The following is a 15,911-nucleotide window of genomic DNA, read 5'->3' as shown; positions in this document are numbered from 1 at the left end:
AGTCCCTGCTGTATCATTTTGGATAAACTGGAGGCTTTTTAGGGAGTTTTTAGGACATCCTGATAATAATGAATAACAGTACTCCAGCCTGGAAGTAATAAATGTATGAACTAGTTTTTCAGCATCACAGGATATTTCTAATTTTAGAGATATTGTGCAAAGAAAGCAGTCCTACATATTTGTTTAATAGGTACATTGAAGGATATATCCTGGTCAAAAACAACTCAAAGGTTCCCCACAGTGTTAGTGGAGGCCAAGGTAATGGCATCCAGAGTAAGCATACAGATAACATTTAAGTTATATTATGCAGCTTAACATCAGTCACTGACTGTAAATGTCATTTACAGTCATGTCTTTTCCCTTTCAGGAGAGACAGAAAGCAGAGATCAGGAATGGAAAAAAAATGTGAAAATTAACAAACAAACTAGCTCCTAAATATGAGATAAAACTCTGTTTTTTTTTTTACCTGACAAATTTCGCAGCCAGAAACATGATCTGAATGAAGTTTTGTGCCGAACACATCTGCTTTGCCAAGAGGAGCTCAGTAAACTCGTCTTAGTCCTTCTTTTTATTTAATTTACTTTATTTATTTATTTAATTTTTTATGCTAGTACAGGGTGGGCCATTTATATGGATACACCGTAATAACATGGGAATGGTTGGTGATATTAAAGTCCTGTTTGTGGCACATCAGTATATGTGAGGGGGCAAACTCCTCAAGATGGGTGCTGACCATGGTGGCCATTTAGAAGTCGACCATCTTGGACACAACTTTTGTTTTTTCAATAGGAAGAGGGCCATGTGACACATCAAACTTATTGGTAATGTCACAAGAAAAACAATGGTGTGCTTGGTTTCAACGTAACTTTATTCTTCATTTGTGGCCATAGTTTGAAACCACACATGCATCTATGTGTGTTTATTGGATGAATGTCTGTCAGTATGACTGATTATGTGTGTGTTTATATTTCTGTATGTTTTAACATATACACTGATCTTTAATGTGCAGCTGTTATGTGAACTGTGAAGCATTAACTCTTTGTTTTGAAAAGTGCCATTTAAATAAAGTTATTATTGTTATAATAAATTAAACTGCACATGAAAACAAGTTTTGGCTTCTAAATATGAGAGTAAATCAAAACTTAAATGTTTTAAACAGCAGTGGATTCATGTCTGTGCTGAGCTGATGATGTCTTTGATCAGTGGAGTCTGACAGAAGCAGAAGAGTCTCAGAAGAGAACTTGAAAATTATATACTGTGCAAAACAACATACGAAGTCAAAATTGAAGAGACGGACATTATCACTTATTTTGAAACCAAAGAAAAACATTTTTGTGCCATTATCAATATTTCAAAACTCATCCCCATTATTGAATTTGTTTTTAATTAAAGTTGACTATTACTTAAACTCTCTTAAATTAACTTCAAATAAAAAAGGTTTATCACTGATCGAAATTCACTCAGAAATTTTCAAGAAATAAGCTGTCACAGATACAATTTTCAAGTACAAAGCTATTATGAAGTCTGTCACATCCCATCCCAACTCTGTCATTTTTTTTTTAAAATCTTTATTCATTAACCCTTTGTATTTTCATTGTATTGCTTATTGTTACTCTTATTTGTCCTGTATGTCTACTGTACAAAGTGAACTGGAATGACTGACTGTTCACTTTACAATTTTCAATAAAGTTCTGGAAGAAAAAAAAGCAGAAGATGTTTTTATAATTCTGGACCTTCTTGTGGTCCTGTTGCTGTTTTGTACTGTCTGCAGGTGTAACGACCAACATCCTGATCTGTGACCTTCTGTGACCTTGTAATATGGAGAAAACATCAGTTACTGTCACTCCCCTCATCTTAACAAGTGACAGAGAACAGATATTATTATTTATCATCCATGGGCAGCACAGCTCACCACTGCCATATCAGAGTTCTGAAGCTTTAATCCTTTACTGGTGACCTCATACACATCGTGCATTGCTTTTTTCTGTGTAATTCTCATGAAGGCAGATGGTAGCAAATGTTTATTTGCCCTTGTTGTCCATCCCAGCAAAAACTAGGAAAAAAGAACAATAACAGTTTGTTATAGCTCAGTCTCCTAATGCGCCCGGAAAAGAAAACAGTTTAGTTATACTACACTTTACTACACAAGGTGTTCAGTACTGGGGTCAGCCTAGTTGAAGATCTAACAAAATACATGTTTCTGATATTTAGTAGTAATATCTCCACAATTAAACCGTCATTGTGGGGAGATCACTACTGTCATGGTTTTGAATGAGTTTCTATTAATCTTAAGGTGGTGTTTATTTATATGAGCATCTAAAAAAATCATATTGGAGTGTCATGTGTTGGTTTGTGCATTTAATATGTCACCTGACAACAATGCTGTCATTTCCTGTTTCTTTTAAAATAATGATTTAAAAACCTTTTAAATAGATTCAATGAGTACACATCTACTAAACCTCATATCAGTGGACAGAAATCTGTAGATGACACTTACTGACCTAAACTAGAAGCAGCTTCTCTCCAATAGGTTTCAGCCCAACTGTGGCTGTTTCAGGTGTACTCAAAATACCCCCCCCCCCCCCCCCCCCCCCCCCACACACACACACACACACACACACCCTTTAGTATTTTTAGCAGTCACTGAATTTGCATTTACCTGAAGAGAAAGCAATTATGTTCATGTTTCCAGACTAAAATGCACACAAAAGATTGACTGACTCATTAAAAAGCCTTTATTTCCACTGATAAAATGTCCAAAATACAAAGTTCACGAAACGAATAAACAGATTTCAGAACCAACTGGGAAATCACAGGCAGGATAAGAAACACTGAGGCAAAGACTGAAGGAAAGACAATGCTTATAAATGAGGGTACCATGATTACAGGAAGTGGATGCAGTTGGATGATGAGATGTAGGTGAAAATAATCAAAGACAATTTGATTAGTAAAACTAAACACAAAGACAATAAAGCAGTAAAATGAGAACCATAACTAAAGGTGGGAACAGACACACGAATCAACTTTACATAAGAAAATTGGCACAAGAAGATATGACAGGAAACTCTAAGGGAACAAATTCAACAGTAAAACTGAGATTAAACTATAACAACTACTAAAGTCCAAAATACTCAATATTTTGTTCATAATAATGAATACGGGCATCAAACAAGACACATAATAAACTACTGTAAACTATCATTCAAGATCATATTTACAGTGCACATACAGGTATATTGTCACAAAAAGGCCCGGAGGCCGAGTACCAAAACCAAACCCATGTGCAGAGAACTCAAAGCGGACGCTGAGGAAAGGTTTTAACAATTTTATTAACTAGCACAAGGATGATATTTACAATGGCACTTGGCTTAAGGCTTGACAAATGGGGTGTGGGGGTCTTGGCTAGGAGAGAGGAATAAAACAAGGTGACAGGTCTAAGAAAGCAACGGGAGGTGGGCTGGTGATTAGGTACGGTATGGAAGAGAGGAGAGCAGTGTTAAAATCGTAGCCAATGAGGAGTTCTGGAGAGGGTGGAAGCTATGAAAATCTTCGTCTTACTGTGCAGGTGGCTGATGTAAGTGTTGAAGGAGAGGTGGTGCGGTCCGGGTGGGTTTGGTGGTGTGTGTCGGCTGTCCTGAGCGGTGAAGGTTCCGTGGTAGTGTAAGGACAGGAGGGCAGGCAGGTGAGGCAAGGAGATAATTCCAAAAGCAGGCAGGTGAACCGGATTTCCAGGATGAGTTGTTCAGCGTTGTGGAATACCCGGGAGCAACTAGAACACAAGATCACAAGTAAGCAAAGCACTTGAGACTTACTGGCATGAAGTGTGAGGCCTGGTTACCAACATAGGGTAGTTGACAAACTGGCGAGGAAGCAGTGTCAGCGAGCAGCTTAAATCTCCAACTAGTTGCCTGAATCAGCTCCAGGTGAGGGAGGCTGTAGGCCCTGCCCATGGGTGGATACCATGCTGGGACAGCATCATAATCCTAATCTACAGAAATGTTTAAAAAAACTGTATTCAACCATATATTCATATTAATTAACATTTAAAGTTCCTTATTTCTATTTATGATCCACTTTAATCTGTGAATACAACCAACATCCTGATCTGTGACCTTCTTTATAACCAGAGAACAGTCTGCAGAAAGACTCAGTCTGTCGGATTCAGGTTTAACTTCTTTAATCTGCCCACGTTCAAAGAGTTCTACTGAGCTGACTGGATCACTGAAGATCCAAGAACAGTTGGATGTTCCTCAGTTGAGAAAAAAAGAGAAATGTGAAACATCAAATGGTATGAATATGAGTGTTATGTTTATAATGTGAAGTTTATTTTGAATACAACACGTTTAAATTTCAACTTTAGTTTCCAAGAATCACCTAAAGTCAAAAAGTTAAAAGCACATCCTGACTGCCTGTCTCTGTCTCTGTTGACACAGTCTCAGAGATGAAAGACTCTGGAAAGACTCATCCTGGACCAGCTCCGACACATAGTCAGGCCACATCAGGATCCCCTTCAGTTTGCTTACCAGCCCCGCCTTGGATCTGAGGACGCCATCAACTACTTGCTCAATTGTGTCTGTGAGGGTCACATTTTTTGACTTTTCCAGTGGATTCAACACCATCAGGCCGACCCTCCTGGGTGATAAGCTAACAGCGATGCAGATAGATGCCTCTGGATTGTTGATTACCTGACAGGAAGACCACAATATGTGCGTCTTCCACATTGTGTGTCTGACAAGGTCATCAACAACACATGGGCACCACAGAGGACTGTCCTCTCCCCCTTCCTCTTCACCTTCTACACCACAGACTTCAGCCACTGCACAGAGACCTGCCATCTTCAGAAGTTTTTTGATGACTCCGCGGTGGTTGGATGCATCAGCAGGGATCATGAGACAGAGTACCGGGCTGTAGTTGACTCCTTTGTCGCGTGGTGTGAGCAGAATCATCTGCAGCTTAACGTGGCAAAGACCAAGTAATTGATTGTGGAGTTTAGGAAGACTAGGTAACCCTTGACCCCTGTTTCAATCCAGGGGGTCGATGTGGACATTGTGGAGGACTATAAATACCTTGGAGTACACATAGACAATAAACTGGACTAGGTTAAAAACACCATTGCACTTTACAGGAAGGGCCAGAGTTGTCTCTATTTTCTGAGGCAGCTGAGGTCTTACAACATCTGTCGGACAATGCTCTGGATGTTCTATGAGTCTGCAGTGGTCAGTGCCATCCTCTATGCCAGGGGTGTCGAACTCCAGGCCTCAAGGGCCGGTGTCCTGCAGGTTTTAGATATCACCCTGTTTCAACACACCAATATCAAATGATTAGTTCATTACCTGGAGAACTTCAAGACATGTTGAGGAGGTAATTTAGCGATTTAAATCAACTGTGATGGATCAAGAACACATCTAAAACCTGCAGGACACCGGCCCTCGAGGCCTGGAGTTCGACACCTGTGCTCTATGCTGTTGCATGCTGGGGCATCAGGTGACGGGTCACAGATGCCAACAGACTCAATAAACTGACCCTCAAGGCCAGTAATGTTGTGGAGATGAAGCTGGAATCCCCCAACAATAGAATAGAGGAAGTTAAATGTGTGAAGACTGTTAGTTAAGATAAGTCTTTGTATAAATCCAAGTCTCCTGTTTTTTTGGTTTATTTTTAGAAAACAGGTTCATGATGTTTTCCTGCACACATAAAAAGAGGTCAAGATTCAATCTCAGAATTTGATTTAACTGTTCACAATGAAACATAGTAATACTGCAGCGGTGACTGCTGATAAGAACACTAAATGAGATGTGTTAGTAGCTTGAGACCTGTTGGTTCCTCGTTGACCTCTAAAGTCTTTTATTTTTTGTTGTTGTTGTTTTCTGAGAAGTGAAGGGGAAGTGTTTTGGTGACAATGTGGGTACAGCAGCAGCAGAGCTCTGGAGGTTTCATGATGACCAGATGAACCTCTGACAGATAGCTGGTTAAGACACTGATGAGCGTGAGAATATACTATGTTGAGGTTTCACACAATTCTCAACATATATTAGATCATTTTATCTTGTTTTTAATGCTGTCTGAGTATAATTTGCAATCATATAACAGCTGAAATGTAAGGAGAGCCATTCATGCATTATTTAGAAAAGGGTAAGTACAAACAAAACTGTTCAAACCATTAATTAAATATTTAAAATTGAAGATGAAAGAACAGGAAGGATAACTGGAGAGAACATTAAATGCTTGCTGATACTGTGCTCTGAGGTCTCAGACAGGCTGCAAAAAAAAAATAAAAAAAACATACTATGTAATAAAACATCAGTTACTGTCACTGATGTCCTCTCCCAGCTCAATAACTGAGATAGAGCAGATATTTTCCATCATAAAAGATAAAATAAGGAATGTGCAGCACATGTCACCAGCGCTAGCATTTAGGAAAAAGATAAGATAAGATAACCTTTATTAGTCCCATGCGTGGGAAATTTGTTTTGTTACAGCAGTGAACAGTGCAAAGTTACATAGAAAAATTAGAAGAAAAAAAATCCCACTGGAATAAGATATCAATAAGATACTGTGCAGAACTGTACATAGTAGAATAAAATAAAATAAAATACTACATACAATAGAATAAAATAGAATACAAATGCTATATACAATCGAGTATAATACAACGATGCCAGAAAAGAGTATTGCACAAAAACAACCAACAAAACCCATTAAAATGTTTGGGTGGTCCCATTGAACCTTTTCTTTCCTGTCTCTTTTTTTGTATGTATTTTTTGTGAAGGGGAAGTGGTTTGGTGAGGATATGCAGAGCTGTGGAGGTTTAACCCTCTAATGCTGACCACATACATATCATGCACTTCTTCTTTCTGTGAACTTCTCATGAAGACAGCTGGTGACAAATGTCTGTTTGCTGTTTTTTTTTCTTGAATTCACTGTCCTTAAGAATTTAAGAAACTGGGGGGAAAGAACCATAAAGTTTGGTGTACAATCAGTGAGTAATCATAAATTTCCTAATGAAACTGGAAAAGAAAACAGTTTACTTACTTCACACTTACTACTTACTACTAAATGTCAGCCTAATGAAAAGTCCAACATTTACACAGTTCTGTTTTTAGTGCAAATTGCTCCAGAATTAAACAGTTGTAGGGAGATCACTACTGTGATCTAGTTTTTAATGTTAATCTTAGTGCAGTGTTTCATTAATTCATTTATATGAACATGCTGAATATTTTCATTTATCTAACACTGTCATATGTGAGTCTGAACATTTGCTGTGTCACCTGCTAACCATGCTGTTCCATCACATACGTTGTCTGTGCATAGACCAAAGTGTACTTTAACCCATACATGTATGTTACTGTATTGACTCATATAATCACAGGATATCATTGAAAGCACTGCTGCAGTGTTGGTATATTTATAGCAAAAGGTTTAGCATGCATTAAAAAGCTCAGATTCTTCTTACTGTACCATGAAGGTGGAAAGCAGGTCAGCACGGCATAGTAAGGCACATCACCAGAGCCCTGAAACAGTAACTACTATTTAAGGATTCTGGTTAACGTTGAAATTAATCCCACAAACTAGGCATGTGCAATCAGACATGTTATTTTCACTAGTACACTATTTGTAACTTGTGTTTTGTGTTGGTTTAGTTTTTTGTTTACTTGTTTTTATATTCTACTTAAAAACATTTTTTTAAATGACCTAAATCGATTTAAGAAACCTTAAGGTGAATATTAATGTAATAATATTCATCGTAATAATGTTCACCTTGTTCAAAGTAATCCACTGAATCTATGAGCACATGCAGTGGTATGAAAAAGTAATCCTGCAGTCTTTGTATTCTCAATTAAACATAATCACATAACTTGATGTTTGACTAAGAGTTACCTATCTATCTATCTATCTATCTATCTATCTATCTATCTATCTATCTATCTATCTATCTATCTATCTATCTATCTATCTATCTATCTATCTAGTTAGATAGTTAAAAAACTTAGCATGAGTAACATCCTATTTCTTTGGGTAATTGATGGTGGAGTAGAGGTTGTTGGGATCAGGGGAAATTCCAGCAGGTGAAGAGGATGCTTTCACAGTGCTGTAGGTCACAGTGTCACCATCATCATCATCATGATCACCACGGGACTTTAAGAAAATAATACAAAAACGTCTTAAAGACATAAACTGACAGGAGCTTTGAAAATTGTGAAGTTATTACTAACACCATCTGTGTGAATATCAAATTCTTACCCTGGATTTATTCTTGGACTTCTTGGTGAAACTGATGGAGACGTAGGAAACACCATCATCAGCATCAGCCTGCACAGTGAATACAACACAATGACTGCTCAGTAATATGTGGATTTATAATGAGTCTGTTTCACATCTGTTTAAGTAAGTTCAGCATCAGGTCCTCATCACATCATAGTTTCTGCTCTTCTCTATTGAAACTAACTTTGTACTGGGAGTAGTGTGTGATCTCACCGTGTCCTGACTGGATCCTGGACCAGGCTGAGTATCTGCAGGGTTTAAGCTCAGTCCCTGAAAAAATACAGTTTTATTTTTAAAATCTGCTCAGTGTAAAAACAAACTAAATATAAAGAATATTTAATCAATTATTTCAATGTATTTCCCAGTCCTTGTTTCTTCCTTTGAACCTTTGATACTTTATGTCACTGAACTTATCGCTAAAAATCATTTCACTAGCTGGGCCCACGCCCTAGTGGTTTGGGGAAGGCCTCGAAGGGGACTGGCGGTGGCTCCCAGCCCTGGCAGATCCCAATGTACGAAACAGAAGTAAAGAAGTTAAAGAATTGAAAAGAGGAGGGAGGGTAGGGCACGTAAATGAGAACGAGCAGCCTGTAGAACTGGGGGAACCTATATACATGAGAACCAGAAGGAGCATGTTGGGAGGCGTGGTCCCGCTCCTGAAATTCTGATATTTATTCTCCAATTATAGGCTCAGTCTGGTATGAAACTATAGAGTTAATAGATGATGATATAGATGACATGGCTGAATTTGAACTCACCGTGTTGTTGCCACATTGTGTTTTGTTTTCTGAAAAGAGAAAAAAAGATGGGTTTACTTATGAGTCAACTTATCATAAACTTTAATCTGTGAATGTTTTCACCTTTAATTTTCTTCCATCTGATGATCACCACAACAATGATTAACAGTGTCACTAAACCCACAGGAACGATGATAAAACCTGAATGAACTGGAGAGATTATTAAAAGATGATAAACATGATACTGAATTTCTCCACACATAGTCAAGTCTCAGTCTGACATCCAGACTTCGAAAAAAGAGGGATTCAGTTTCTACCTCCAGATGGAATATTTGATGCTGTTGTCGGTGTCCCTTCTGATTTCTTTAATTCCTCTCTTGTTGTTCATGTGTTTATTTTCACGGTTGGTTTAATTGTTGATGTTGTGGATTTTGTTGTCGATGATGTTTTTGTGGTGAACTTCAATGTTGTTGATTTTGTTGTTGCCGACTCTTCACACAAAGAAATACAATAACAACATTAAAGATACAAACAGTAAGAAAAGACTTGAAAGTAAGTGAACAAGAACAGAGAGGTAACAGTGGTGAGATGTTTAACAGTCTAACAAGTCTCATTTTTGATGATGTCTCATGTCTGAGGATATGTTCTCTTTATCTTCATACAGACACTCAACTGTGAGTCTACAGTGTTCATATGTCAACACAGAGCTGTTCAAGATGCTTTATCATTGTTCTCATGTACACACACTGGTGAAGATGGAGATGTTGTAAGAGAAAAGCAACAATAGAAAAATGAACTTCATCACTGTGATCATAATTATTGTGGTGTTTCAGTTTGTTGTTCTAACAGGACAGTTTGAGCTGAAAACATTAAGATGTAAATACTCACTGTTAATAACAGACAGATCAATCTCAAAGTCTGGACCTTCTTGTGATCCTCCTTTTGTTTTGAACTGTCTGCAGGTGTAACGACCAACATCCTGATCCGTGACCTTCTTTATAACCAGAGAACAGTCTGCAGAAACACTCAGTCTGTCTGATTTAGGTTTGGCTTCTATATTCTGCCCAAGTTCAAAGAGTGATACTGCACTGCTTGGATCACTGAAGATCCAGGTAGTACTGATACAGTTATGCTGACCTTGTATCACATTTTTACAAGGCAGAGTAACATCATGTCCACGTCCAGCTGTGACAGTTTGATGTTGCTCAGTTGTTCCTGTTGTGAGAAAGAGAGAGAGAGAAATGTGAAACATCAAATATGTTATGAATATGAGTGTTATGTTTATAATGTGAAGTTTATTTTAAATACAACATAAGTTTCAATTTTAGTTTCCAAGAATCAGCTCAAGTCAAAAAGTTAATCATGACTGTCTCAGTTAAAGGAAGAATAAATAACACTTGTGATAATAATGCAGTTTATTAATTGAATGTGTTTCTATGTACACTTACCTTTAAACTGAAGCATCAGTATCAGTAATGAAGACATTTGAATCCACGTGAATGCAGCCATTGTGCTTCTCTGTCTCTCTCAGTCTCTGTTCTTGCTCTCAGAGATGAATACAGCAACAACTTCCTGCTCACTTCCTCATAGTGACATCACTCCTTTACTCTCCTCTTACTGAATCTGTATGATACAGATCTGAACTCATCTGTATCTGCCCCTCTGTCTTAATGTAGATATCAAATTTGCTAAATCCTTCATAACATTTAATAACTTTTATACTTAATCTCTTTTGCAAACTCCTCTGTTTTTCCTTTAAAGGACTGTTCAACAGTGGAAAATGTCTTGATCAATAAAAGAATATAGGAAGTTAAATGTGTGAAGACTGTTAGATGAGGTAAGTGTTTACATTAATGCAGCTCTTCTGTACATTGTGTTTCTTATTAGAAAATAGGTTTATGATGATGTTTGTCTGCACACATGAAATAGGGTGAAGACTCAAATTATTTACACACTAGAATCTGAGTCTTAATGATTGCAATGAAACATGCTAACACTGCCACAGTGAGCGCTGTTAGCAGCTTGATAAGAACACAGATCAGATGTGTTAGTGGTCTGAGATCTGTTTGTTCTTCTTTGAACCTCTGAAGTCATTCATTCTTAGAAGTGAAGGGGAAGTGTTTTGGTGAGAATGTGGGTACAACAGCAGCAGAGCTCTGGAGGTTTCATGATGACCAGATGAACCTCTGACAGATAAATGGTTAACACATCGATGAATGTGTCACTAAACTGTCTTTAGGATTCACAGCAGTTTCTACACACAGCAGGTCCTTATTATTTTTTTTAATTTTGTGTAAGTATAATTCAGAAGAATAATATTAACAATAAAAACAGATGTTTGCACACGCTTGGAAATGTTATAATACAAGTTCAGTACAAACAGAGCTGTTCGAACCAGCAGAGTAAAAGTTTAATACTGAATATGAAAGAAGAGGAAGTCAAACTGGAGACAATAATAGACGGTAGATTGTACTGTGGTCTGTGGTGGAGGGATCAGGTGTGTGTGAGGTGTGAGATGGAGAGAGTTTAAAAACACACAAAGTTGTCCACAAACATATTTACATTTATTCTTATTATTAGACAGCAAAAAAAGCAATAGTTAGAAACTGAAGTTATAATTTGGATCATTATATCTGTTCCTGTTATTAAATCTCATTAAAACTAACCTCAGGAATAAAAATAAAGTATGAAGACTAACAATCAAATAAATAACACAAAATGTAAACAGCAATAAATAAGCTGTCATTTTTAACTCAGTGGGTAACCTTTAATAAAAATCATCAACAGCAAATTTAAACAAACAAAAGATTCTGTTTATCATAATTAAATAAAGGATAAATAGTTGTTGTATGGTATTTTACTTGTTAGATAAATTTAAATCTACATGAAAAAGTTTTTAGCTAAATACGATATAAAATCAAAATGTAATTTTTGTTTCCTTTTTTTAAACCTGTCTTGTCCAACAGCATTCACAATCAGAAACATGATCTGAATGCTCTGTTGTGCCAACACATTTGCTTTGCCAAGAGGAGCTATATGAATTTTGTATAGGTTTCTTATCTTAGTCTTTCTTTTTATTCTACTTGATTTATTCATTTTCATTGTTATTCACATTAACTTATGTGTAATTGATCAATACCAGAGCTGACAGGTAGGGAGAGGTAAGAATGGGTAGAGAGGAGAAAGGGAAAAAAGAAAAACAGAGAAAAATTGAGAGAAGACAAAATCAAAAGGACACAGCACACATAGCTCAACTCAACAGATCACCACCTGTTGCACCTGTGAGAAAAACATACAAAAAACAAACAGCACCTCAGAAAAATGCACTATCTTGCATGTGTGTGTGTATATGAAAGAGAAACACACAGTTTAGTTGGGCCCTCCACCCCAAGAGTACTGCAGACCCAAGCCCACACGTCCAGATGACAACCGTGTGCTGACACAAGTAGAAGGAGAAACGAATGACAAGGGAGGCCCAGAAAGAGCTCCCATGGTGAACGTTTAAGAGACAGAACCATCCAAGCATGAGCTCAGGACTGTTCTCATGGGCAATGACCAGAAGGGAGTGGAACGGAGGAGCAACCCTCACCTTCTATAACCATGTCCCACAGTGGTCAAGGCTCAGCAAGTCTCAGACAAAGACCCAGTCACACACACAGACACACAGTGTTTTCAACAGCAATGGGCTAATTTATGTGATGAGATGATGTTTGAGTTGTTGATCAGTGGAGTCTGACAGAAGCAGAAGAGTCTCCAATATTTTCATAGTTCACTCCATCTTCACCCTCATCATTATGCTCCTGTGGAAAACAACACAACACACTTTAGATTCTCTCTGATATTGACACGTCTGATGAGGCAGACGGCCTGAAGAGGAGAGAATGTGGACCCAAATGCAGACACAGAGATGCAGGAGAATGTTTAACAAAAAGCGAGCCTTTATTGTGGGCTGCAAAAACACTAATAACAAAAGGCGATCAGAGACTGTGAAAAACTAACTAAAACCTAAACTGGGAAAAACTAGAAATAAATATAAAGAATCTAAACCTGAGAATAAAGCCTGAATATGAAACATGAAAATCTGAGACGAGGGCCAATGAAAACAGAAATAGCAGAAGGAGAAACACAGACGACCCAGCAACAAACAGAGGAACACAAAGGTAACGAAGGAATGAGACACAGGAGGAAAACACAGCTGGAGAAACCACACGCAACGAGACCCGGAAGAAGGAAAACGGAAAAAACTAAGACGGCACACAAGACTGTCAAAGTCAAACAAGAAGACACAGACTTTACACTGAAACAAGGATGACTGACAGGGGAGACAAAGGGAACATGGATCACAGGAAGAGCGCAGAATCCAAGAGACTAAAAATTGTAAATAATAATGAAAACAAAGACTATTAATGATTCAAAACACAAAACACTGGGTCACCCCCACAGGAACGTGACAGATATTCATACTTTGTGATATTATTTTGCTCATTCGTCTGATGTTTTCACTCTCGTGATTTTTTAAAATTCCTTATGATTACAGTTAAGTTTCAGTTGAACATGGTCAGCACAGGATATTCTTATCTTTCATTATGTTCTATCTTTGTATATCAACCGTGTCAAACAGGAACAGATACCACAAAGAGATTTTGTTCTATAAAGTTAGAGAGGACTATTGACTGTTCAAACTCACAGTGGTTTTCTCCATCTGTGTTTTGCTTACTGAAAAGACAAAATAATAAAAACAAGAGTACAGTAAACAGTTAAACTCAAAACTTTTTATGTGTAAAAGTCTCATCTGTGAATTTTCTCACCGTTACATTTTATCCACATGTTGACTGTAACAGCAGATATTAAGAGAGCTGCTAAACCCACAGACACGATGATGCATCTCAGCAAATACAGAAAATCTGAAAAGACAGAAACAATTTTGATCACCACAACAGTTATTAAGAGCGCCGCTAAACCCACAGAAACGATGATAAACCCTGAGGGAACTGGAGAAATTATTAAAACATGTTAAACATGATACTGAATTTCTCGATACATAGAGCCAAGTCTCACTCTGACATCCAGACTTCAAAAGAAGAGAGATTCAGTCTCTACCTCCAGATGGAATATTTGATGGTGCTGTCAGTGTCCCCTCTGATGTTTTTATTTCATCTTTTCTTGTCCACATGTTTGTTATTGTTGATGTTAATTTAATTGGTGATTTTGCTGATTTGGCTGTTGTCACAGCTTCACCTAAAGAAATACAATAACAACATTAAAGACACTGACAGTAAGAAAAGACTTGAAAGTAAGTGAACAAGAACAGAGAGGAAACAGTGGTGAGATGTTTAACAGTCTAACAAGTCTCATTTTTGATGATGTCTCATGTCTGAGGATATGTTCTCTTTATCTTCATACAGACACTCAACTGTGAGTCTACAGTGTTCATATGTCAACACAGAGCTGTTCAAGATGCTTTATCATTGTTCTCATGTACACACACTGGTGAAGATGGAGATATTGTAAGAGAAAAGCAACAATAGAAAAATGAACTTCATCACTGTGATCATAATTATTGTGGTGTTTCAGTTTGTTGTTCTAACAGGACAGTTTGAGCTGAAAACATTAAGATGTAAATACTCACTGTTAATAACAGACAGATCAATCGTAAAGTCTGGACCTTCTTGTGATCCTGTTGCTGTTTTGAACTGTCTGCAGTTGTAACGACCAACATCCTGATCTGTGACCTTCTTTATAACCAGAGAACAGTTTGCAGAAAGACTCAGTCTGTCTGATTTAGGTTTGACTTCTTTTTTCTGCCCAAAGTCAATGAGTCATACTGAGCTGCTTGAATGACTGAAGATCCAGGTAGTACTGTTACAGCTATGCTGACCTTGTATCACATTTTTACAAGGCAGAGTAACATCATGTCCACATCCAGCTGTGACAGTTTGATCAGTTTGATGTTGCTCAGTTGTTCCTGTTGAGAAAAAGAGAGAGAAATGTGAAACATCAAATATGTTATGAATATGAGTGTTATGTTTATAATGTGAAGTTTATTTTAAATACAACACAAGTTTAAGTTTCAACTTTAGTTTCCAAGAGTCAGATAAAGTCAAAAAGTACATCATGACTGTCTCAGTTAAAGGAAGAATAAATAACACTTGTGATAATAATGCAGTTTGTTAATTGAATGTGTTTCTATGTACACTTACCTTTAAACTGAAGCATCAGTATCAGTAATGAAGACATTTGAATCCATGTGAATGCAGCCATCGTGCTTCTCTGTCTCTCTTTGTCTCTGTTCTTGCTCTCACGTTCACAAATGAGACAGTCTCAGAGATGAATACAGCATCAACTTCCTGCTCACTTCCTCATAGTGACATCACTCCTTTTCTCCCCTCTTGCTGAATTATTTCAGTTCATAGATTTTAAGCATCCTCACCTCTCTCTCAATATGAAAAAAGTAAAAACCTTTTAAATATTTAAATATTCGTATTTTAATGCATTTTGCAAACTCACTTATAGTGCCTTTAATGGACTGTGCAACAATGGAAAATGATCAATAATAGAATAGAAGTTAAATGTGTGAAAATAATTAGTTGAGATGTGTCTATTTTTGCAGCTTTTGTTGACAGTTTATTGTTTAAAATTGTGTTTATGGTGGTGCTTGTCCACATGTGAAAGAGATCAAAACTCTTCACACTATTGCAGATAATTTTGTATTATTTTTTCATTTTAATAAAATTTGAAATCATATGTTAGGAACACCCTGCAATAGACTGGCAACCTGTCCAGGGTGTCCCCTGCCTCACGCCCCATTTTCCTTTTTTCTTTTTTTGTTTTAGTTCATTCTTATTAACATACAGGGAACACAGAGAGAAGTAGTTACAGAAAATATTGTAATTGTAATATGGAGCATAACAT

The 15,911-nt window shown here is 37.3% G+C and overlaps 1 protein-coding gene across 1 annotated transcript; it reads right to left on the bottom strand.

The window, feature by feature from the left end:
* Window positions 1–8,004: 8,004 nt before the first annotated feature.
* On the bottom strand, window positions 8,005–10,508 carry LOC146372118 (uncharacterized). The gene is made up of 8 exons (XM_084953417.1): window positions 10,448–10,508; window positions 9,868–10,214; window positions 9,402–9,488; window positions 9,281–9,287; window positions 9,123–9,209; window positions 9,021–9,049; window positions 8,242–8,310; window positions 8,005–8,136 (listed from the first exon to the last, which is right to left on the bottom strand). Exons 1-8 carry the CDS (start codon window positions 10,506–10,508, stop codon window positions 8,005–8,007), a joined length of 819 nt encoding a protein of 272 aa, XP_084809543.1.
* Window positions 10,509–15,911: the final 5,403 nt, after the last annotated feature.

This window comes from Perissodus microlepis, chromosome 15 (genome assembly GCF_051167445.1).
Source record: "Perissodus microlepis isolate ML-2025 ecotype Zambia chromosome 15, ASM5116744v1, whole genome shotgun sequence".
Taxonomy (NCBI): domain Eukaryota; kingdom Metazoa; phylum Chordata; class Actinopteri; order Cichliformes; family Cichlidae; genus Perissodus; species Perissodus microlepis.
Note: the sequence above shows the minus strand (reverse complement) of the source record. Positions and strands in the feature narration are given on the sequence as shown.